This window comes from Muntiacus reevesi, chromosome 2 (assembly GCF_963930625.1).
Source record: "Muntiacus reevesi chromosome 2, mMunRee1.1, whole genome shotgun sequence".
Taxonomy (NCBI): Eukaryota; Metazoa; Chordata; class Mammalia; order Artiodactyla; family Cervidae; genus Muntiacus; species Muntiacus reevesi.
Window position 1 is genome coordinate 228306423 of NC_089250.1, and position 26399 is coordinate 228332821.

Below are 26399 nucleotides of genomic sequence, written 5' to 3' on the forward strand. Positions count from 1 at the left end.
GCTGGGGAAGACTGACTGATACAGGAAATAAAATGCACCTGGCACCCACTCACTGGTTAACTTAACAACAATGTACGTTAAACTGCCAACACATTCTACCAGTTCCTTTTATGAATCAAAATAGATAGCCAATGGGAATTTGCTGTATGTCTCAGAGAACTCAAACAGGGGCTCTGTATCAACCTAGAGGGGTCGGATGGGGAGGGAGACTCAAGAGGGAGGGGACATATGTACACCTATGGCTGATTCATGTCTATATTTGACAAGAAACAGCAAAATTCTGTAAAGCAATTCTCCTTGAGTTAAAAAACAAATAAATTAAAAAAAAAATAGTATGAAAGGAAAAAGGTCCAAAATTGTTAATAGTAACTTTATTGTTTCACTGGTGAAAAAAAATCATAACTGTATGATGCATTTCCCCCTAAATTTACAACAATGAAGGTTATACATAAATTATATAGATCACAAATTTTCTATTTTATACTATTTAGAACAAAATTATTTTGATAAATATGTCCAGAAGACAACATAAGTTCTTAATGGATGACTGAGTCCAAATATGCAAAATATAGCTTCTGGTTTAGACCATGGTGCTTTAAAATCCTCAAACATGCATTAATATACTCTAATTTTAGGGAAAATATTACACATGGCCTTATCTTGCATTTTGGGAGAAGCCCAAGCTGAATTTCACATACAGTATTCCTTTCCTCTAAATTAATTTCAGAACAAAGATACTTTCAGGTTAGTACTCCAAGGAATGAAGGAAATTATACACTCAACAGTGAAACAGAACAGAAAAAATGGAAGGGGAGTTTCATTAGTAACAGAGATAAGTGGGGGTTTTTTGGCTTTTTTTTTGTTTCTTTTAAACAGATCACAGGAATTTTAAATAGCAGATCAATCATGCTACTTAGGATGAGCAGACAGACCTGAACACTTATGAAGTGAATAATTTTATTAAGGTCTTGAAGGTGAGTGTCCGGAGGTGCTGGGTAAAACACACCACAGGTAAGAAACGGGAAACCTACCTCAGCATTTCTGAAAGGCACAATCTATGGAAGGGAAGCCTAGTATAATAAAACCCTTACTGGATGTGCATGGAAAGGAGGATGGTGAGCCTGACTCCTTTTTAAAGGATTAGACCCTCATAAATTGGCCCTTCAGATTCTGGCGATTCCCGCCGCAAGCGCAGATGCTCCAGTGTGTTATGGAAATGTTTGTTAATCTGCTCTGTTTCCTCACTGGATTCAAGATTTGGGAGGTCTTCTCGAATCTTTTGGATAAGCTGATTCAAAACCTGAATAGTGACCTATAAAAGAATACATACAATTTCACAATCAAGTATGTACCATAAAAGATAATGTAATTTAATACAAACATCTTGAAGAGCTTTTGTTACTGTTAGAAGTTACCAGAATAATTATGAAAAAAAAGAGATGTGAGAACATGGTCCCTGGCTTCAGGGACAACTATAGGCTATTCATCTAAAATATCAACAAACAAAATACTTAATGGAAACACAGAACTTCATAAACCAGTAAAAGAACCAAAGCCATTTACTTAACCTATAAATATTGATCAATCCTTTATTTGGGAGTTACTCTATATTTGTGGTAAATACTATTCAGCATTTGTAAATTCTTTTTTATTTTTTAGACAAAGAGTGACTGGTTCCAAACCGGGAAAGGAGTACCTCAAGGCTGTATATTGTCACCCTGCTTATTTAACTTATATGCAGAGTACATCATGAGAAATGCTGGGCTGAAAGAAGCACAAGCTGGAATCAAGACTGTTGGGAGAAATATCAATAACATCAGATATGCAGATGACACCACCCTTATGGCAGAAAGCAAAAGAACTACTAAAGAGCCTCTTGATGAAAGTGAAAGGGAGTGAAAAAGTTGGCTTAAAGCTCAACATTCAGAAAACTAAGATCATGGCATCTGGTCCCATCACTTCATGGGAAACAGATGGGAAACAGTGACAGACTTTATTTTTGGGGGCTTCAAAATCACTGCAGATGGTGACTGCAGCCATGAAATTAAAAGACGCTTGCTCCTTGAAAGAAAAGTTATGACCAACCTAGACAGCATATTAAAAAGCAGAGACATTCTACAAGCAATAAATACTGGAGAGGGTGTGGAGAAAAGGGAACCCTCTTACACTGTTGGTGGGAATGCAAACTAGTACAGCCACTATGGAGAACAGTGTGGAGATTCCTTAAAAAACTGGAAATAGAACTGCCATATGACCCAGCAATCCACTCCTGGGCATACACACTGAGGAAACCAGATCTGAAAGAGACACGTGCACCCCAATGGTCATCGCAGCACTGTTTATAACAGCCAGGACACGGAAGCAACCTAGATGCCCATCAGCAGATGAATGGATAAGGAAGCTATGGTACATATACACAATGGGATATTACTCAGCCATTAAAAAGAATTCATTTGAATCAGTTCTAATGAGATGGATGAAACTGGAGCCCATTATACAGAGTGAAGTAAGCCAGAAAGATAAAGACCAATACAGTATACTAATGCATATATATGGAATTTAAAAAGATGGTAATGATAACCCAATATGCAAAACAGAAAAAGAAACACAGATGTACAGAACAGACTTTGGGACTCTGTGGGAGAAGGCGAGGGTGGGATGTTCTGAGAGAATAGCACTGAAACAAGTATACTATCAAGGGTGAAACAGATCACCCGCCCAGGCTGGATGCATGAGACAAGTGCTCAGGGCTGGTGCACTGGGAAGACCCAGAGGGATGGGATGGGGAGGGAGGTGGGAGGGGGGATCGGGATGGGGAACACATGTTAATCCATGGCTGATTCATGTCAATGTATGGCAAAACCCACTACAATACTGTAAAGTGATTAGCCTCCAACTAATAAAAATAAATGAAAAAAAAAAAAAAAAGCAGAGACATTACTTTGTCAACAAAGGTCTGTCTAATCAAACCTATGGTTTTTCCAGTAGTCATGTATGGATGTTGTGGACTATAAAGAAAGCTGAGTGCCAAAGAATTGATGCTTTTGAACTGTGGTGTTGGAGAAGACTAGAGAGTCCCTTAGACTGCAAGGAGATACAACCAGTCCATCCTGAAGGAAACTGGTCCTGAATGTTCACTGCAAGGACTGATACTGAAGCTGAAACTCCCAATACTTTGGTCACCTGATGCGAAGAACTGACTCATTGGAAAAGACCCTGATGTTGGGAAAGATTGAAGGTGGGAGGAAAAGAGGACAACAGAGGATGAGATGGTTGGATGGCATCACTGACTCAATGGACTTGAGTTTGAGTAAACTTCAGGAGTTGGAGATGGACAGGGAAGCCTGGCATGCTGCAGTCCATGGGGCTGCAGAGTTGAACATGACTGAGCAACTGAACTATTTTTATAAAATGTTCATAAGAAAAAGAGATAAGAATTTTCTTGCACATAGTGAGCTCTTCTGTTAGATGCCATCCATATAGACAGAGAACTTTAGAGAATGAAAGAGACCAACTAACTGGATTCTCCAAACTCTGACCCTTATAAACAAAAAAAAGAAAATATCAGAATGATAAACTTTTGTATGTGTCAAACCTAAAAACAGGAAAATAAAGTATTTCACTAACAATAATTTACTATTCACTTACCGCATCATTTTCCTTTTCATAAAAATAGATATATCTGTTCAGGATTTCTATAAAAAGTTGCACTTGTAGAGAGGGGTCCATGCACTGATTTGCTATTTTCAGAGCTTTCTTTAGGCATTCCATTACCCTTTTGCCTCCATGCAGCTAGAAAAAAGGCAGTGAGGAGTATTAAAGAGAGAATATTAAAGAGATAAATGAATTACAAATGTCCCATTTCACACAAAGAAATAAACACACTACTATGGCTCTTTCGTATTTTAAAAAGACACAAATTTAAATCCTCTTCACTTTTTAAAGTATACAGCAATATTTTAAAACAAATATATTGTTTTATATATTTTTATGTTAAATGTTTTATATTTACTTTGTATATTTTTAAAAGGAAGTGGTACAAACTTGCTATGCTGCAAAATCCTCAAAGTGGAGGCTTCACCACAGCATGTAACTCTCTATACATTACTGTTCATTTCATTTAACAAAACAAAGAAATTTCCTGTCAGGTTTCTAAGCACTCTACCTATTTCAACCCCAAGGCACAACGCCACAGCAGCCGTTCCCTATCAATGATCCCCTCTCCTGTCACACTGCTGGTCAGGAATGACCTCCCATCTTACCTCCTCTCCATTTCTGTCTGTGTTTCTGCCAGACCAGAAGAGATGTGCACAGGTGCTCACAGCTCGGCCCTGATCAGGTTTCTTCAGAAGTTTGGATGCAGCAAGAGCACACTGAGTCCTCAAGGGTTCATGGTTTTCTTCACTGAAGCACCTCATCCTCTCAAAAGTACCAATGATCAAGGTGATGGCAGCCAGCTGTGCTTTGGAATCACTGATTTCATCTTCGTACAGAGAAAACGCCTGGTGCACACAAAGCAGAAATGACCTTTACAGACTATTTATCTATTAGAGCATTTTCCAAAGTTATTTCCCATCAAAGCCTCATCCTGTGAATAGTTCAGATTAGAATATACATGTGCCCTTGCTTGGAGAGCCACAAGACAAAGATGCTGACAAGCTGCAACAAAGAAACTTGCTTTAAGTTTTAATCGAGAGATTCCAAACTGAATTAACAAAGGGATTTTTTTTTCCTATTGAAAGTTTTACCATGACACACTTGAAAATCCTCAAGCTCACTCAAAGTATGAAAGGATTAGTTACTGAGTCGTGTCCAACCCTTTGTGGCCCCATAGACTGTGTAGCCCACCAGGCTCCTCCGTCCATGGGATTCTTCAGACAAGAATACTGGAATGGGTTACCATTTCCTTCTCTAGGGATTAAACTCAGGTGTCCCATACTGCAGGCAGACTCTACCGTGTGGGCCACCAGGGAAGTAGTGTCCAGTAATTCTGATCAATTTTTCTGCTCTAAACCAGGCAATAAAACTACAGTATTAAGAAGCATAGTATTTCCTATCAAGATGGTGGGAAAGGGCTGCTTATAAATTAAGAGTAAATCCCTGTGTACCACCATCATTAACATCGTTAACATAACATAACATAACTTAACATCATTAACATAACAAGTGACTGAAAAGAGCAAACAGATTCATCCCAGAAAGAGAGCAGATCATCACCTGGGACATAAATTCATATGCTACTGTTTCATGATTTTCAAAACCAATTTCTCCAGCAGCTAGAGCCCCCTGAAGAAAAAGTCTCAAGGGTAATTCTGCCAACTCTGCTTTGATCAAAGCACTGATAGTCTGGTGAGCAAACGAAAAAATTTTCTGGCATTTCTTTTCCCATTTGTCATCCTAAAAAAAGAAAAAACAGTTAAATTACCTTAAATTCAATATTAACTTGCTTAAGAATATTTATTTTAAATAAAACTTTTATGGAACAAATAGGAAAAGTGGTAAAAGTTGAGTTCAGTTTTCCTACTATCTTATTGTCTCTTTTGTGGAGTCCATAAGTAAATCAAGCAGGATGCCTTCTCAAAACAAACATTTGAGGTCACTGGCTTTGCAATTTTTATATATTTGGTTGTGCTTTTTTTTTTTTCTATCAGAAAAAGCAACATATTTCCAAATTGGACAAAATTTGGAAAATACATAAAAGAATTTTTAAAAAATTCTTTAAAACCATCCCTAAATCTACCACCCAGCAATAATCACTAATTACATTCTGATGTTAATGTCTTCCTTTCTTTTTCCTATGCAAATATTATGTAACTAGGATCGTTTGGGTACGGTTTTGTTTTCCGCTTTAAAGTACTTACTGAGAAGAGTTAAATTGGGCTCAGTGCTGCATGTAACTTGTACTCAACTCCTTTTCTTTCACTTACTTTATCATGATTTTCCTCATGATATTAAAATTATTTAAAATTATTTTAATCACTAGAAAATATTCCATAAAAAGGACACAGCATAATTTACTTTACTTCCTTTTGGACATAAATGTAATATAACAAATGGTCTATAAATATAAAGCATTATTGAGTCCCTAATTTTTTCCTTAGTATAAATTTTTAGAAGTGGAAATATTGGATTTATTAAGGCTGTAGTTACATATAGAAAGACTGCACTAATTCACATTCCCACCATTACTAGATGAGAATGAATACTCATCACACCATTGCCATTGCTGAACATTTTTCTTTTTTCTTTACCAGTCTGATTTCTAAATAAGTTCACTATTATAATTACCAGTAAGGTTAAATATCTTATTCATGTCTGACCATCCAAATTTCTTGTTAAAGCAATCAATTCTTTTCGTCTTTAAGAGAGGGTAACAGCCACAGACTTTTACAAGGAAAAAATGCAATAATCCAAGTTTATAGTCCTTGGCACAGTTTATGGCAGACAGTAATGTGCTAGTTGCTTTCTTTATTGTTACATTTACAAACATGTATCCATAAAATATTGGGAAAAAAGGAATTACATGACAGGCTGGCCTTATAAAAACTGGTCAAAGGCATGCTATGTCATGCTGGTGGGTCTACGGAATATACCTTGTTTTTCTATTAATTATCGTTTCTCCATTATTAGAATGTTTCTCCAATATTAGATCTTACTTGTTATGTACTGCAACCTCTGAACGAGACTACTGCCTTACTTCAGAACTTGTACTTTATGAAGACTCCAAGAAAATAAAATCATTCTTGAAAAACTAAAGCATTGTCAGTGATTCTGTGAAAAACTTATCAATGTCTCACAAGTGTTCTTTAGACAAAGGAAAAACTTCAGCATCAATTTAAACCATTTGAATCTTTCATTTCTAAGTGTTTTTTTAAATGTGATTCCTCAACTAGTATGTAATCTACCAACATCACTATTAGTAATACTTAACACAGGACTAGAAATGAGTTGAGTTATTGAAACTGGGATTTTATTACACCATTTTCTATTTGTACATGTTTGAAATTTTCTATCATAATAAAGTAAAATACACACACACACAGGAAAAAACTAGTGACATACTTAAAAGTAAACCCACCACTTTAGAATTCTCTTTGTAGCGAAAAGCCAGTTGGTAAGCTGCAAATACCAAAGGTGGCAGTGTGAAGCGAATCCGTTGATTTCCACCAGCTCCAAAATGTTTTCGTGCTGTGTTTAAAATCTGACCAAAACAAACAGACAGAACCCATTAATTGATTATTTATAAAATTAAATGAGAGCTCTAATCATGATGATTGCTACCGTTTTTCGGTATACTCTTACATTTCTTTTCTTGCCAAGTCATCACCATCACCCAAGAGATAGATGCCCGCCAGGCTCCTCTGCCCATGGAATCCTCCAGACAGGAATACTGGAGGGGTAGCCATTCCCTGCTCCAGGGGATTTTCCTGACCCAGGGATCAAATCCGCGTTTCCTGCGTTGCAGGCAGATTCTTTACTGTCTGCACCACCAGGGAAGCCCATCTCACAAATGGGGAAAAGCTTGAAGTTCAGAGAGATTGTAATACTTGCCTTAACTTACAGAACTAGCCAGGGGCAAATACAAATTTAAATATATTTTCACACACACATGTAAAAAGTATGCTGTGTTGATAAAGAGCACAGGCTTTGAAGATAGACATAGTTAAACACAGATCCTAACACTATTTGTGTGATCCTGGGAAAATTACCATTTACCTTCTCTTAACTATAATTTTCACTCTCAGGGTTGTTGGCAAGATCAAATAACAGATGTAAACTGTTATCAGTACTAACACATGGCATGTACTCAAAATACTGGCTACTATTATAATATAAAAAATATGCATATTGCTGGTACATCATGCCTCTTCAGGAAAATATTAAGACCATTTAAGTCAAGGAAAATGATAATAAACTTTAAAAGAGCCATCAGAAAACAAATGTCTGGTTGTTTCAGAAAAATCACAAGAATTCATGAAATACTTTTGACTATGTGGAGACACAGTGTGTGACACATTCAAGTTTTGTAAATTTCTCTGATAATGGTAGATGGATAGGAAGAGAATGCATTCCCCCTTGAGAAAGTCAAAATTAATGATCCTCACCTTAAAGGTATTTCTTTACATGGCATAACAAAACTGGCCACAGGTGGAAAGCACACTTTCTACTTTGGTTTGCCTTGAAAAATGAAAACCCACATAGGCCATGTATGTAACATGACAGAAACATAAGGCAATTAGTTAAAACATTTGAACAATTAGGCCAGCCACTAGGTACAGATCACATGCAGTGCAGACTGCTTGATGCTAAGCCAAGTTGAAGACTATCGCACTACAGACAGAAATCAGCTTCTTTTTCACAATGGTTATGAAAGAGTACAAGAGTGTCAGCTATGACAAAGTCAACACAAGAAGTCAGGGCCCATCCTCAAATTAAGGTGTTCTTCATTACAACAGACTAACAGTCCCACATATCCAACAATGGTTAAACTACTTTGCCCAAACAATAATTAAGTCACTATCTGTGCCACCTTTTATAAATTACCCAGTATCAGTCACCAATATCCTACTCAGGCAACATGTTTTATTCATTTCACAAAGGTTTATTAAGGACTAATGACAAAGAAAGGGAGACTCTCATCTGATTGTTCTTTGCCAGGCAAAGGGGGTTAAGAAAAAGGCAATTTTAAAATCTTCACATATTTTCAATGTGGCAAACAAACACAACCTCTATTTGCAAACCTTGGAAACATAAACACAACTGAATATAAAGGTTGTTGCTCATACTTGAAAAGTTTATTATGAAAAACAACTGAACAATTCTAAAAGCAATACACAGTTCAGAAAGAAAATAAACATGGAATGATTACTGGATGGATACCCAACTAAAGGAAGATAGACTTTTCTACAATTCCTAAGAAGTCTTCAGAAGAAATTACAGCAACCAACTTGTTCTTCATAAGCTCCAGAAGTTTACAATTAATGCACTTAATCACAAAGTAAAAGTCCAGTTAATCGCTTACTCAGTTTCAATTCTTTTGAAACCTTTTAATACCACAAGCTGGATTAAACTATTTGAGACACATCTACACATGATTTCACAAGAAGCTGTTGAAGGGGTATAAGAAGAGTTAATTCATACCAAGTACTGCTGATCAGGGTCCTCAGACCGCAGAAGATGAATGAATCTGCCCACAAGGCTCTGCTCATCAGCAAAGTCCTCGGGGTCAGGTTCTTCTACAGGTTGATCTGGCTGATCCTGAATCAGTGTAGATACCAAATTCATTATGGAATCCACCTGTAATACGGAAGACATGGAAACCGACTAGGGTGAAACAATCAGCATGTAATGCCACTGACAAAAGTGCTTCTAGTTGTGTAAAGTTATAAAACAGTATCAACAACTTAATTCCTTTTTTCTGTATGAAAGTGTATGCATGGTGGTACATATACATAAGAGTCTAGAAAGAGACAGACCAAATGTTAATTAAGAGCAGTTATTCTCTTCCTATGGGATTATAGCTATTTTATATTTTCTTCTTTATACATCTCTAATCTTCTCATTTATATAATGAATAAGCTATTTATAACTATTTTTTAGTAGCATAACTACTGAAGTGTATATATATATACACTAAAGTATATAAAGTATACTACTAAAGTATATATATATACTAAAGTATATAAAGTAGTATAACTACTAAGTAGTATCACTATTTTTTAGTAGTAAATGACGTTCCCCTCCCATCTCATGTGTCTGTCTCATTGTCTAAAACCATAACTACATTGTCTCTGTTTTCTTAATATACAGCATGTCAGTATTCTCTTACCTGGTCTTGAGAGACAATTTCTGTATTATAATCTAGAACATTACTAAGCACGTAACAACTCATGCTCTTTCTGGACTCATAGTCAAAATACTCAAAGAGTGGGTGGAAATGTTTTAATTTCAAGACTGTTAAAATATTGTTGTAAGTATCAACAGGAATCTTCAAAAGTCTGGTGAGCTCCTTTGAAACTGCACTACTGGTAGCAATACTGCCAAAAGAAAAACAGCAGTTAATTTAGTGAATAAATTAACCTCTTACATACACAAACAGCACTTGATTCATAAAAATTTGAAAATTTTCATTTACATATTAAAGGAAATGGGTGAAGTGAATCACACCATCCCAAAATACCCCAGTGACTTCCGAGAGAGGTCTATCAGATGTCCACCTAAACACACACATTTATTCATCTATTAAAGTCCTATAGATACAACAAGTTATGCTGGTCTACAATTCATGAACAGGTTGTATACCTGGAGTTAAAAAAGACTGTCTAGAATGTGGTATTTCTAAGGGAAGTATTTTAAGTGGTAGTTAAGTTTCTAAGGCAGTCAATAAGTACTGTATATTCAGGACGAGAAAGTCATGCAAAACTAGGAATTCAAGAACATAATACATACATTATTTCTTCTTTATCAGATGTTGGTGAATAAGGAAAAGCAGGGTAAAATTAGGAACATTTCAGGGTGACTGAGGAATATCCAAGCATTAATAAGACCTTTAGAGGTTGGGACTTCGAATTCTTTATTCTGTCTAATTTTACTTTAAAACTCACTTAGTGGGGAAGATATAGATACAAAACTTATTTACGATCTAGAATACCTTTTTGGTTCACACAAAAAATAAGAGCGACAAAAAGAAAAAGAAGGAATAAAAAGCGGTAAAAGGAAAAAGAAATCTTCCAGACACAACTAAACCACTGGAAGAGAGATGGAAAACAGAAAGATTACGTGAGATGAAATGATAATATAGGGCAAGGAGGGGCCTAGCTTGACTCATGTTCAGAAGCAGCGGAGGATGGGACAGTAAAGGACTACTGGGAAAAGATAGTAAGATCACAACTGTGCAAGCGGCCACTAGAGGATGCACCAGGTCTAGGACAGCATAGTCGAGGGAGACACAAGTACACAACAGAATATTCATACTGTGCCTGATATCAAAATCAAAGCTGAAAATAGAAAAAAATTTAAACCAATATAATTTTCACATCTTAAATACATACATGAATCCCTAATTTTTTCATAATTTACTCATCTGTAGGAAACTACTTATGGAAATACTAACTCACTCTTAGATACAAAGGGGTCTGAATGGAGACACTGGTCCCTAAAGATGCCTATGGTCTATGAGTGTCACTACTTGATCACTGTACACAACCAGGCAATTGGCTGCCACTTTCTGCCCTGGTTAGTACCAAGCATGCCAATCTCACAAATGCTTAAAAAACAAGATGAACTCTAACATTTTTTTTTAAAAATTGTGAAAGAAAAACAAATCTGGGACAAAAAAGCCTTACAAAGGTTTTTATAAAAACGTTTGACTTACTGTTCAAGGTTGAGCTTATTAAATATCTCCACTGTTGTTTCTAGAACTTTATCAACATAGTCCACACGATCAGGATAACACTTCATAGCGAGATTAATGAGAGAGACTTGTAAAGATACAACATCCTCCGAAGGCATGTCCTGTCTAGACTGGAATGTTCAGAAAACCATGGAATTTATTTTAAACAATTACTAAAAGACTATAAGCAGAGAATTATGAAAGTTTTTAGAACTTAGGAAGAAAGTCATACAAACCTGTATTACTGTAGCCACCTGCTGTGAAAATATATCAAAAAGTTTAATATCTGTTGGGATCCCAGGTCCATCTTCACGGTGAGCAAATAAAGCTAATCTAAAAAAGAAAATACTCTTTATTTAAAAAGATATAGGAATCTGGGTCATGGGATCATGGATGACATTTTACCCTTTCAGCTTTTCTCTCAATTCATTTTTAATGGAACAGTTTTACCAATGATGCCTTTTTCACTGCATTCTTACTTTACACCATACACACCAGATTTTTAACAGGTCAATTCTGTCAAATTCTTTGAAGCCTAATTAAGTAGACATGGATAGAACTGTATTAACATGACAAAATGTATTCAACAGCCATAGTTATAAAACGTAAAAAGTATATAGATAAATATTAAGACACTGTATTTTTACTACTGTCAAGTTTAAGACACAACTAATTCCAAAAGCAGTCAAGTTAACTTCTATTTACTGCATTTTAAACTACTCAAAATAATGTTTGTTCCATTATCATTACTGTTTATCCTGATTACAACTGGACCCACATTTTGTTATGCACAGAAGAATCACTACTAACAGAAATGGTTAAGTGGTGTTACGCCTAACATAAGAAAATCCAGTTAGGAGCTTCCATTTAGAGTATCCACAATTGACTTATAATTCTTAAAACCAAGGATGGACCTGATAATTTGGAGAATTCAGCTATATAAATTGACTTTAATAACTTAGATATTTAAAACATAATAAAAGTATTTGCAGAAATAAATCTTCACTTGGGTTTCTGGTTTCACAATGTCAATTAGTGTATGCTCACAAGCAGGACACATACTACGTACAAACACCCAGCAGGTACTCATTAAAGCTATATCAAAGGCCAAGTTTTACACTTTTAACCAAGACCAAGGGCTAAAGAAGTATAATTTAAACACATTGGGGATTTACTAATGTTTTTAGTACTTGAAAACTCTTCTTTAAAAAAATGCAGTAATAGAGTGATTACTTGAACATTCTTAATCATCTATATTTATGTCTACTTAAAGATTCCAGATCAAACTGATTCCCTCTGAAAGATAACTTTCATCATTGTAAAACACAAGGTTTGCTCTTTGGTGATAATTGGATTTATAAAATTTAACTGTTGGGCCTGAATAAAGTCTTTAAATACCAATTAAATGCATAGATTAAACATATTATCTCTATGCCTTCTGTTCAATTAAGAGCTAAACTTCTTTCATGAGTAAGCCAGACAAGTACTTATTAGATACTCAGACTTATAGAACTAATGTAACTAAATCATAATCATTAATAAAGATGTAAAAAAGAATTCACAAAAATGTTTTAAATTCATTATTCAAAAGTCAGAACATCTGCCCTTCAATATAGGAAACTCTTACCTATCAATTAAAGCAATGATTATGTTTTTCACATTTACATTTTGGTGTAACTCAGCACAGGCCCGAAGAAAAGGATTCAAAGTTTGAAGGTGGAATTCATCAGGGAAAACCTGAAAATTATATGATAATTAAATGATAATTAAATAATATTACTAAAATCAACTAGCAAAAATCAATTAGTAAAGGCATTTTCCACTACATTCTGGACTTAATATTTAAAACTCATATTTGTGGGAGAAAAAAATCATTTTAACATTATATAACCAAGTGCAAATACATCACTTTCAAGCCTCTCTAAACATAACCCCAGAAAGAAAGATTCTGTTAACCAAAGTACACTTACAATTAAACTAAAACTAATGATACCTAGACAACTTGGAGGTTACTCTTTCCTACATTTTGGGAAGAAAAACCCATCAATACAAAGACCATGTTATTATATTAATAAGAGAAAAGGATTTATTCAGGAAAGCTTAATCTCTCTTCAATCAAGAATTTTTTCCCCAAAACAAAGAAAATTAATGAAATACAAAATGAGTTCTTTAAAAACCTGAAATGTTCTCACCTACCTGAATAATGCACTCCATGAGATATTCCTGAGCCAAAGCATCTCTGCAATTCACCACTTGCTCCAATATGCCAGTCAAAACAATCTGAAAGAAGAGAAAGGTTTTAAGAGTTAAAGAATTATTTTCAAAATCTTAAGTCACTCCTCCAGTAACATATTTGAACTATGAACTTAAAAATCATATTTTAGGTTTTCCTGATCCATACTTCATTTCAAGACTAAACTGTAAAATTTTACAGAAGAATGTTTAAATTAAAAAATTCTGGGTTTCTATTTTGTAAAAGTCCATTTCATTGGTTTTTTTTCTTTTATGGTTTGTGTTTATTGTGTCCTAAGAAAGCTTACCTAATCCAAGGTTATAAAGACTTCCTTTGTGTTTTCTTCTAAAAATTCCAGTTGCAAATTTCACACTTATGACTTTGATCAATTTTTTTGAGTTTCTCTGCATAGTATGAGAATGGGTCGCAGTTCAGAGGCTTGGTTCACATACAGATGTCCAATAGTTAGAGAATCACTTACTGAAAAGGTTGCCTTTGCACCCTTATCAACAATAATTGATTATATATACGTGATTGATTATATACACGTGAGTCTATTCCGGATCATCTCTTCTAGGGATCAGCAAATCTAGTTTAATGACCATTTTTGTATACTGTTTCCACATTATCTCTGGCTGCTTTTGCACTACACTGGCAGAATTTAACAGCTGCAAACTATATGGCTTGCAAAACCAAAAAATAAGTACTATTTGGTCCTTTAAAGAAAAGGTTTGCTAATTCCTGATTTATTCTCCAATGATACATGTATTTATCCCTTTCACCAATATCACATTACTTTATTGTCACTTTAGAGTAACTCTATAGTAAAATAAATCTCAATGTAAAGAAAATTGGTATCTTGATAATGATAATACTGAGTCTTCCAATTCACAAACACAGACTCAAAATATAACTTTTAGTTTACTTAAGTCTTCTTTGATCAACAGTTTTCAATGCAATATTATTTTAAAAAATATTTCAATTTAAAAAATCAGACTTTATATATCTCATGACATAAGAAAAGATGAGGAGTAAAAAGATATAAACCTGTTTGTAACGTTCCACATTTACTCCTTCCAACTGACTAAGGCGCACCAAATTTGTTCCCACTAAAATTCTCAGTTCTTGTCTTTCTCGTTCTCTTTTTTCTCTATCTCGGCTATGTCCCTGATGCTGCATTCGAACCCAGAGCTTGTTCATTTCTGCAAAGTTGAGTAGGACAAAATCCATGGAATCACTGATATCACCAGTTGTTTCTTCACTGCAAAGAAACAGTTGGAAAAATCTTTATACACAGTATTTAAACATAGGAACAATTTACTAATATTCCTCTTCTTTGTGCATTTCCTTCTTACCTCTTTAACACCAAACGCTTCATGAAAGACATCTTCAACTACACTGTCTTAGTGCTCAATTTCAAGAGGAAGAGAGAAAAGAATATCAGGGAGGGGACACAGTTCAAGTTTAAAGGGACAAAATGCTTCCCCACTCCCCACCCTTCTTTTGGGGCTTCCCAGGTGGTACTAGTGATAAAGAACCCGCCTGCCAATGCAGAAAATCTAAGAGATGTGGGTTCGATCCCTGGGTTGGGAGGATCCCCTGGAGGAGGGCATGGCAACCTATTCCAGTATTTTTGCCTGGAGAATCCCATGGACAGAGGAGCCTGGCAGGCTACGGTCCATAGAGTCATGAAAAGTCCGATACGACTGAAGCAACTTAACCACTCCTTTTCCTGGGCCAAATAAACTTGTTCTTGGAATTGTATTCCATTAATTCAAAAAGCCTTAAAAAATTGACACTTGTAAATGTCACTGTTAACTCTTCATTTTATTATTGACTATTTTATGCTTGCAATTGAACTATAAGCTTTGTAAGCTCTGTAAGGTAAAAGACCAAGTATTTCTTGCTTAATTTTACATTTCCTAAGATGGGGAACATAGTAGTTTCCAAAACTTTTTGGTGATTACTAAATAAACACTCAAAACTGAATCAAATCATAACACAGCAAATAACCTCATCATCTTCTCTACACTGTTAAATTTTTATCTTTTGTACCCCACTTAAATTTTTGTCATATGCATGGTTAAAGTTTTATTATAGCTTTTCTTTTAAAAAGCAAATGATGCAGATATAGTAAAACCAACTAAAATATACACATTAGAAATAAACGAATAAGGAAACTTTTTAAAAAGGGAATTAAGTTCCTCAATCAAAGGAACTTGTCATGTGAATAGTTCATCCAACTGGATAAAGACCATCTGCCATCTTTGTGGGATAAAAGCACAACAGACTCGGATGCTAGAATATTGGTTGCATAAGAGACAACTCTCTCTGAATGGCTTCCCACCACCCCCCTCCCCCGGCCCTGTTTTGGAGTTAATATCTAATTTGTGTGCACAGATAATTAAAATCACTTATACTCTGGGGTAACTAGAAGTCGCTAAATTATAAAAACTGATATGACATTCAAGAAACAATAAGAAAACTGGCTAGCTTATAAAAAAAGTTAAATATACTTCATTATTTTATCACAATATAAATTTCAAAATGTAACTCATTTAAAAAGTCATATTTTCAAAGAATATCTGATGGAATGGAAAAATGCTCTCAATTATGCTAAATTAAAAAAGCAGGTTCTAATAATCTACACATAATTTTCATAAGAGTACATTTTATATCACACCACATATACTGCGTCTCAAAGGAAATCTATACACAAAATGCTACCAGTGGCTGACTCTGGGTAGGAGAATTACTGATATTTATTTTCTTCTATATACTTTTCTATACTTTTTATATGTTTTACAACAACAACAATAAAAATACTACAGCTAAATCAAGAAATGAAAAGCACTTACTCTGTTGGCTCCCCTTCATCAGGTAAGATGTTTCTGGTACACTGAAGTAGATAATTTCGAAGAAACAGACCTCTTAAGGGATGTTGCACACCACGGCACATTTCTACCAAATCTTTCAGAATATCTTTCCTGGACTGAGGAAATGACTTGACATATACAACTCCAACTGTGATCAACAGATAACTAGAAGAATGAGACAACATTTGATTAGAAATAAAATACTCAAGAATTTGACTATATTCAAACACAATATATACAAACATGAAGTAAACAAGACAGGAAGCAGGTTTTCTCTTATGCAATAAAGAAAATACCATCTAATTTAAAATGTAACTGCTTACTGACACCCTTCCATTTATTTATAATATCACCTTTAAACACATTAGGGCTCATAATTGTCATGATATTAACTTTTCTAGTAGTCAAGAAATTAAACAAAATATGTCTATTTTTTTCTATTTTCAAAGTCCCTCAATAAACTATAGTAGTTATTTATACTGCACAGCTTTAAAAAATCACGATCAAAATGTTAACCTCTATTTGTTAAGAAATTAAATAAAAACCCGCTGATTTTAAAGGATAAAACACAAAGTGGGAAATGCAGATATAAAAACCTGCAGAGTCCTAATAACTTACAGCCTTGGGATAATGTTTCCGGCATACTGTACAAGTTCGTAGAGATCTGCCACTTTTCTTCCTTTAGCAAATTCATCTGTCAGGTAAACTTCCAAGTAGTGCAGTTCATCAGAAATAGCCATATCTTTTAACTATCATTAAGGATTTAAAGCTAAGTCAACCTAAGAATGTTGACTCTACAACTTGTTGGACTCATTAAATTGGGAAATTTTCTTTTCTTGGAATTGCAGGTTTTTCTTTATTTATTGGGGGTGGGGGGCATACCCCACAGCTTGTGGGATCTTAACTCCTCAACCAGGGACTGAAACTGGGCCATGGCAGTGAAAGTCCAGAATTCTAACCACTAAACCACCAGGGGATTCCTATACTGGGCAAATTTCCTAAGTGTTAGTCATGTAACAAAGCATGTTTAAATTAAGTAAAGACAGAATTTCTTCTGGGCTTTCCTGACTTTAAGGGTTTTTAAAGATGTCTGGTAAAGCAAAACAATAAAAATAAGATTGCCTGTGAGACTACTAAAGGGTTTTGAAATGGCAAATCATTGATGTCCTTTACATTTCAGAGTCCAGCTTGACAAAATCCTAGCATTAAAAAATCAATTGCTTAACACTTTCAATATCCTTCATGAGTAGTCTGAAAATTGAGATATAACAACAAGCCACATAAAGAAGTGTAAGCACAAAAAGGGGTTTCTGATACTTTTCTCAGCACATTTGCAGGGAGAAGTACTATTTGATTAAGACAATGAGAAATAATACAACTTCCGAAAAACTTAGGGAACAAGCAAAATAAGCCTTATCAAGAAAACAGTCTGATCAAAATGTTCTTCAACATTCAAAAGATACAAAGTTCATAGTAGCTCTTTGGTGATAACATAGAAGTCCGCAGTTCACCAAGCATATTAGAAGCATGTTTCAGAGCATCCATAAGCTTGTTTTTGTCCTACAGAAAAACCAAGAGCATTGGTGAGAATGCTTAAATAAACATTTAACTTGGCTATACAAACTTTAATCAAGGATCTATTACACAGTTTTAAAAGTATACAGCACCTAAATTATTTTAATCACATAAAAATCAAGTTTAATTTCACCTTGCCTTCACTTTACTGAGAACATAATTCCTTACCAGGCTGCAAATCTCATTTATCTAGGACCACAAGCTTCCTGGCAATAACTCACATCTTTACAACCCTAGCAACTATGAAACTATAGCTCCATTAATTTATCTTTTACCTGTAAGCAAGAAAACTGGCATACTGATTCTTTTGAAAGAAAGTTACTATCCTGACAATGGCTTGGTCACAGGTTAAACATTCTTCAGAGATGTCTGCAATGACTGTTCCTTTAAGAATGCTTTCCTCCTCACAATGTCCATGTGCCCCACTTAAGACATAAATATAGATAATACCTTCAGATACAGAAACACTGTTCATACACAGAAAGAGGGAGAAGCAAGCACTAGCAAGCTCCATGCCACCCATTTTCTCCACTCCAAGAGTTTTGTTTTTATAAACTGGTTTGCAAGGAAAGCAATACAATAGATACAATTGGTTAAAAGAACATATTACTAAGCTTTAGAAACTCTAATAAGACACTTTACAAAGGCAAGATATTATCATCATCATCAACACAGCAACTTATAATTTAAGTGCCAGCTTATTTGGTTTCATTTCTTAAATTTTATTCCAGAGAATCTATAGTTTCTACACAGAAAATCTACTCTTTCAGAATATGAAAATTAAGTATAGTTTTTAAGGTAGTTCTTGCAAAAAAAAATGTGTCTGTTCAGGACAGAAATAAAAGCCTTCAAGATAGAGGGGAAAGGCTGAAGAATTCAAATGGAAAGCATTTTAATACATTTGTTCAACCAATATTTATTAAGCAACTATTATATGATTATATGTCAAGTATTCCTAAGGTTTGAGGTATAAAACTGATGAGGTCAGTAATTCAGGTCAGATAGGGTATGGAGATAATACAGTGATGTGTAAACAGAAGGCAGGTTCTCCCATCCTCATGGAGCTTACATTCTGGTAGAGAAGACAGACAATTTCACACCATAAACATAAAAATAAGTAAATATTTCAATAGGGCTATCAACTGAAATTGCTCCACACAGTGCCTGAGGGAGCTGAGGTTGAATATTAGATTTACCAGAGCAGTAGTGCTACAGGCTTTAGAAAACATAGCCTAACATTCCCAGGAACACGCAGACTACAACTGTGCCTCTCACATTGTCACTCTTACCAGGCATCTCTTCATCTGGAATGACTGGACCTTCACAGCCTGTATGGCTTCATCCAAGAGTTTCTCCTGCTCATCCTGCGGTGACTGCTGTGTTGTAGGCTAAAAAAATTTTTTAAAAATCTCCCATTAATGTGGCATTTGAACTCTCTTCAAGCAAATCTGTTATTTTTATAGGTCCAGCCATAGTCTACATTTACAAAGCTTTCATATAAGGTTCCTTCCATTTCTACATCTCAGACTCATTTATCAATTTCTGACAACTGAACAGAGCGCTGTGTTGTTATTGAAGTTAACAGCATAAGACTGCTGAAGGAGAAAAGGAATTTCTTCCCAGAAACTGACTCAACATTTCTGTGGCAGGTTGTCTTCAAAGAAATATAAGGTGGTGGTTTATGGCTGCCTATGCTCTGCTAATACACTCTAAATCCACCTAGAACATAACCAATCTGTGGTGGTTAAGTACAGTCTAACCCAAATCTCTGAAAGCCTCCTTTTTTCCTAAACTACCTTTCATCTTCATCTTAGTCTATCCTTAGGAAGACCAAGGAACTAGTTTATGAGAACACATATCCTCTTAAGCAATATATAATGAGGGACTAAACAGCTTAGAAATAAAATAGCTAAAACTGTTAACAGTGACTTGTAGTAGAACACCATAAAGAGTACATTCCCTCAAGGGATCTACCTTATCATTTCAAATACAGACAGCTACAGTTAAAATGGACAAAATACATCCATACAGTCTTTTCTTTGCCATCAGAAAAGTTTGCTTGCAAGAAGAATTGATCTACCTGTGAAGTAGAGTTAACCACTCCACCCCTTATGTTGTATAAACACTGTGTTTACACCTTTGCTACAGTAGGCATCACATTATAACTATAAATGATAGTTATTTTTACATCCTTGGAACCCAACACATTGCCAGACACATAACGGATGCTTCATAAATGTTCTCTGTCTGAATGAGTAAGCTGGTTTTAGATTATGTTTTTAATAAAAAGCAACTAAAGAATTAACAGATGAATAAATTATGTTATATATGTATAAGGAATATTACTCAATCATAAGGAGTGAAGTATTGATAGATGCTATGTGAACTACAAAAAGGTTATGTTAAGTAAAAGAAATCAGACATTTCGGAAGACCACACATTGTGTGACTCCACTGATATGAAATTAGGGCACAGCTCAGAGATACTGCACATTCAGTTCCAGTCCACAGCAGAAAACCAAATATTGCAATAAACTGAGACACATAAACTTTTCAGTTTCACATATTTACACTGTACTATAGTCTATTAAGTCTGCAACAGCATTATGTTTAAGTAAATAATGTAAATAACTTAATTTTAAAATAATTTATTGCTAAAAACTGCTAACCATCATCTGAGCCTTCAGCAAATTTTTGCTGGTGCAGGGTCTTACTTTGATGTTGATGGCTGCTGACTAGTTAGGATGGTGGTTGCTGAAGGTTGTGGAGGCTCTGGTAATTTCTTAAAATAAGACAATAATAAAGTCTGCCTCATGGACTGGTTCTTCCTTTCATGAATGATTTCTCTGTAGCATGTGATAGTCTGATACCATTTTACCCACAGTAGAACTTCCAAAATTGGAGTCTGTTCTCTCAAACCCTGTGTGCTCAGTAGCTCTGCTGCTACTGCTGCTAAGTCGCTTCAGTTGTGTCCGACTCTCTGCAACCCCACAGACGGCAGCCCACCAGGCTCCCCAGTCCCTGGGATTCTCCAGGCAAGAACACTGGAGTGGGTTGCCATTGCCTTCTCCAATGCATGAATGCATGTTAAGTCGCTTCAGTTGTGTCCGACTCTCTGCGACCCCATGGACAGCAGCCCACCAGGCTCCTCTGTCCAAAGGATTCTCCAGGCAAGAGTACTGGAGTGGTTTGCCATTTCCTTCTCCAGAGGCTCAGGAGCTCAGTCATATCCAACTCTTTGGACTGTAACCTGTCAGGTTCCTCTGTCCATGGGATTTTCCAGGTGCGAATACTGGAGTGGGTTGTCATTTCCTCCTCCAGGGGATCTTCCTGTCCCAGGGATCAAACTTGCCTCTCTTGCGTCCCCTACACTGGCAGGTGGATTCTTTGCCACTGTGCCACTTGGGAAGCCCCTCAAACTGCCCTGCTGTATTCACTAAGTTTATGTATATTCTGAATCCCGTGCTGCCATTTTCAAGTCTTCACAGCACCTTCACTAGGGGTAGAGTTCACATTAAGAAACCACTTTCTTTACTCATTCATACAAAGCAACTCTTCACCTGTTAAAGTTAGATCAGAAGATTTGGCAATTCAGTCACATCTTTAGGCTCCACTTCTGATTCTAGTTCTCTTGTTATTTCCACCACATCTTCAGTTACGTCCTCCACTGAAGTCTTCAACCAACCAAAGTCATCCATGAGGACTTCTTCCAAACTCCTTTCAAACTTCTTCCAAACTCCTGTGTATGCTGATTTTTTTTTTACCTCTTCCCTTGAATCACAAATGTTCTTAATGGCTTCTAGAATGGTGAATCCTTTCCAGAAGGTTTCCAAATTACCCAGATCCATCAAAGGAATTATTATCTATGGCAGCTACAGCCTTACAAAATCTTTTTATCTGGCTGCACTGGGTCTTAGTTGTGGCATGTGGGATCTTCAATCTCTGTTGTAGCATGTGGGATTTTTAGCTGTGGCAATGTGAACTCTTAGCTGTGGCACGCGAGATCTAGTTCCCTGACCAGGGATGGAACTGGGCCCCCTCATTGGGAACGCCCGGTCTTAGCCACTGGACCACCAGAGAAATCCCGGAGATATATTTCTTAAATAATAAGACTTGAAATTCAAAACAACTCTTTGATCTGTGAGCTATAGAATGGATGTTTTGTTAACTGGCAGGAAAACAATATTAATCTCACTGTATGTCTCCATCAGAACTCTTGGGTGTCAGGTACATAATCAATGATAATTAATATTTTGAAAGCAATCCTTTCTTTTCTGAGCAACGGGTCTCAACAGTGAGCTTAAAACATTCAGTAAACTATGGTGTAAACAGATGTGCTGTCATCCAGGCTTTGTTTTTCATTTATGGGCACAGGCCCATACTTCATAAGGACCATAGGATTTTAGGAATAGTAAATAAATACTGGCTTCAACTTAAAGTCCTCAGCTGCACTAGCCCCTAACAAGTCAGCCTGTTCCTGAAGCCAGACACTGACTTCTCTCTAGCTGTGAAAGTCCTAGATGGTATCGTCTTCCAATAGAAGGCTGTTTTGCCTACAAGGAAGATCCTTGTTTAGTGTAGCCACCATTATTAATTATCTTATCCAGACCTTCTAGGTAACTTGTTACAGCATCTACATCAGCATTTGCAGCTTCACTTTGCATTCTTATGGTGTGAAGATGGCTTCTTTACATAAACCTTACGAACCAACCTCTGCTAACTTCAAACTTTTCTTATGCAGCTTTCTTACCTCGCTCAGCCTTCACAGAACTGGAGAGGGCCTTGCTCTGAATTAGACTTTGGCTAAAGGAAATGTGATGGCTGACTTTATCATCTATCCAGACCACTAAAACTTTCTCCATATCAACCATAAGGCAGTTTCACCTTCCTATCATTCATGTGCTTCTAGAGTAGCACTTTTAATTTCCTTCAGTAACTTTTCCTTTACATTTACAACTTGGCTAACTGGTACAAGAGGCTAAGCTTTTGACATGTCTTCCTCACTGAGTTTAATCACTTCTAGCTTCTGATTTCACTTGAACTCTTTCAACTCTTCATTACATTTCAACACTTAAGAGACTATTGTAGGGCAATTAATTGGCTTAATTTCAATACTGTTGTATCTCAGGGAATTGGGAGGCTCAAGGAAAGGGAGAATACTGGAGAAGAGCTGGTCAGGAAGCAGTGAGATACACACACTTATCAATTAAGTTTGCAGACTTATGTAAGTACACTTTGTGTCACCTCAAAACAATCAGAACTGATCACCATAACAAATATGATAATGAAAAAGTATGAAATACTGTGAGAATTACCAAACTCTGACACAAAAACACAAAGTGAGCAAATGCTGTTAGAAAAATGGCACCAAAAAGACTTGCTAGATGCAGGATTGTCACAAATTTTCAATTTGGAAAAAAAAAATGCAGTAAAGCAAAGTACAATAAAATGAGGTATATTTGCATCCAGAATAGGAAAATGATCCGTAGAAACAGAAAGCAGACTGGTGGTTACCAGGACGGAGAGTGGATGAGTAACTGATTAATGAGCACAGGTTCCTTTTTGGGTGGTAAAAATGTTTTGAAATTGAGTTCCCCTAGGGCATACTTCTGCTTTATTGACTATGCCAAAGTCTTTGACTGTGTCGATCACAATAAACTGTGTAAAATTCTGAAAGAGATAGGAATACCAGATCACCTGATCTGCCTCTTGAGAAACCTATATGCAGGTCAGGAAGCAACAGTTAGAACTGGACAAGAACAGACTGGTTCCAAATATGAGAAGGAGTACGTCAAGGCTGTATATTGTCACCCTGCTTATTTAACTTATATGCAGAGTATGTCATGAGAAATGCTGGGCTGAAAGAAGCACAAGCTGCATCAAGATTGCCGGGAGAAATATCAATAACCTCAGATATGCAGATGACACCACCCTTATGGCAGAAAGTGAAGAGGAACTAAAAAGCCTCTTGATGAAAGTGAAAGAGAAGAGTGAAAAAGTTGGCTTAGCATTCATAAAACTAAGATCATGGCATCTGGTCCCATCACTTCATGGGAAATAGATGGGGAAACAGTATCAGACTTCATTTTTTTGGGCTCCAAAATCACTGCAGATGGTGACTGCAGTCATGAAATTAAAAGATGCTTACTCCTTGGAAGGAAAGTTATGATCAACCTAGACAGCATATTACAAAGCAGAGACATTACTTTACCAACAAAGGTCTGTCTAGTCAAGGCTATGGTTTTTCCAGAGGTCATGTATGGATGTCAGAGTTGGACTGTGAAGAAAGTTGAGCACCAAAGAATTGATGCTTTTGAACTGTGGTGTTGGAGAAGACTCTTGAGAGTCCCTTGGATTGCAAGGAGATCCAACCAGTCCATCCTAAAGGAGATCAGTCCTGGGTGTTCATTGGAAGGACTGATGCTGAAGCTGAAACTCCAATACTTTGGCCACCTCATGTGAAGAGTTGACTCATCGAAAAAGACCCTGATGCTGGGAGGGATTGGGGGCAGGAGGAGAAGGGGATGACAGAGGATGAGATAGCTGGATGGCATCACCCATGGACATGAGTTTGAGAGGACTCCGGGAGTTGGTGATGGACAGGGAGGCCTGGCGTGCTGCAATTCATGGGTTCACAAAGAGCTGGACACAACTCAGTGACTGAACTGAACTGAACTGAGGGCATACTTCTTCATAAGCATAAATAAACATCAAAGAAAAAGTTCAATATCTTCTAAATTGAACACTAACTAACACAACAAAACTATTAGTGTAAAATGCTGACAAGGAGGACATGTGCATTTAAGGATTCTGACTTAATGAAATTCACTATTCATCATGGGCTAGTTCTCTGGGATGAAGCAGTGGTTTGGGTTTTTTGACTCCTCACCTCTGGATCCAATAGATTTAACAATTATTAGAATTAATGGATTTCACTAGGTTCAGAAGGTCAGCTTTGAGATAAGCAGAAATTTTTATTGTGGTAAAACATACACAACGTAAAATTTGCCATTTTAACCATTTTTAAGAGTGCAGTTCGGCAGCATAAAGTACATTCACACTGTTTTACAGCCACTGCCACCATCCATTTCCAGAACCTTTTCACCTTTCCAAAAGGAAACTCTGTGAGCAATAAACAGTAACTTCCCATCCCCCCACTTCTGCCCTAGGCAACTACCACTTTCTGTGTCTAACAGCTTGACTTCTCTAGGAACTCATATAAGGGGAATTATACAATATTCATTCTTTTGTGTCTGGTTTATTGCACTTGCCATAATATCTTCAAGGTTCATCCATGTTGTAGCATATGTCAAAATGTCCTTTTTAAAAACTTTAATTAATTTATCTATGGCTGCAGTTGGTCTTCACTGCTTTCAGTGGGCTTTCTCTAGTTGTGGCAAGTGGGGGCTACTCTCTACTTGTGGTGCTTTTCTCTTTTTGCAGACTACGGGTTCTAGGGCTCTCAGCTTAGCTGCCCAGTGGCATGTGGAATCTTCCCAGACCAGGGATCGAACCTGTGTCCCCTGCATTGGCAGGCAAATTCTTAACCACATTCTTAACCACTAGAACATCAGGAAGATCCATAATTTCCTTCTTTTTGAGGTTAAATAATATTCCATTGTGTGTATATACCATTTTGTTTATCCATTCTTCTGCTGATGGATATTTGGGTATAGTACTACCTTTTGGCTGCTGTGTATAATTATATGGCAAATAAAAGTGTGGTTATAAAGAGGTTGGGTACATGCTCAGTCTCTAAATCATGTCCAATTCTTTGCAATCCCATGGACTGCAGTCCTCCTGGCTCCTCTGTCCCTGGGATTCTCCACCAAGAATACTGGAGAGGGTTGCCTTTTCTTTCTCCAGGGGATCTACCCAATCCAGGGAGCGAACCCATGTTTGCTGTGTCTCCTGCATTAGCAGGTGATTCTTTATCACTGAGCCATCTGGGAAGCCCTATAAACAGACTACCAACAATTCAAAAATATTTGTATAGGAGCAGTCTCTCAGCTATCTGGGATGCTGCCTCCCAGGCTGCAGTCCTCATTTTGCCCCAAATAAAACTTAACTCACACACACACACAAAAAAATATTTGTATAGAACTGACTAGACTCAGTAATCTATAAGCAAATTAGCAAAATTTTCCTATTTTGTATCAACTGGGTTTAAAATTAATAGAAAAGTATATATACAAAATGTAGAAAATAGATAAAGTTATAATAAAGAAATGTACTTTTACATATTACTTGTAAGACAATGCAGCTGGCTATTCTAAAGGAACATCTAGATGCCCTTCCTACCAAGAATGGCACTGAGCAGGACA

General features: G+C 36.3%; 1 protein-coding gene across 1 annotated transcript in view; it reads right to left on the bottom strand.

Annotated features, from left to right (window-relative positions):
* Positions 1–354: 354 nt before the first annotated feature.
* Positions 355–26399, bottom strand: part of VPS35 (VPS35 retromer complex component) — a 28637-nt gene continuing 2592 nt past the window's right edge. The window contains exons 2-17 of the mRNA XM_065925251.1: positions 19366–19464; positions 17965–18061; positions 17120–17243; positions 16484–16666; positions 14673–14886; positions 13589–13672; positions 13020–13129; positions 11629–11725; positions 11375–11523; positions 9830–10037; positions 9142–9297; positions 7079–7201; positions 5218–5397; positions 4263–4502; positions 3649–3792; positions 355–1312 (exon numbers count right to left, since the gene is read on the bottom strand). Of these exons, the coding sequence (XP_065781323.1) occupies positions 1133–1312; positions 3649–3792; positions 4263–4502; positions 5218–5397; positions 7079–7201; positions 9142–9297; positions 9830–10037; positions 11375–11523; positions 11629–11725; positions 13020–13129; positions 13589–13672; positions 14673–14886; positions 16484–16666; positions 17120–17243; positions 17965–18061; positions 19366–19464 (2388 nt within the window). The 3' untranslated portion in view covers positions 355–1132. The remainder of the gene's footprint in view (positions 1313–3648; positions 3793–4262; positions 4503–5217; positions 5398–7078; positions 7202–9141; positions 9298–9829; positions 10038–11374; positions 11524–11628; positions 11726–13019; positions 13130–13588; positions 13673–14672; positions 14887–16483; positions 16667–17119; positions 17244–17964; positions 18062–19365; positions 19465–26399) is intronic.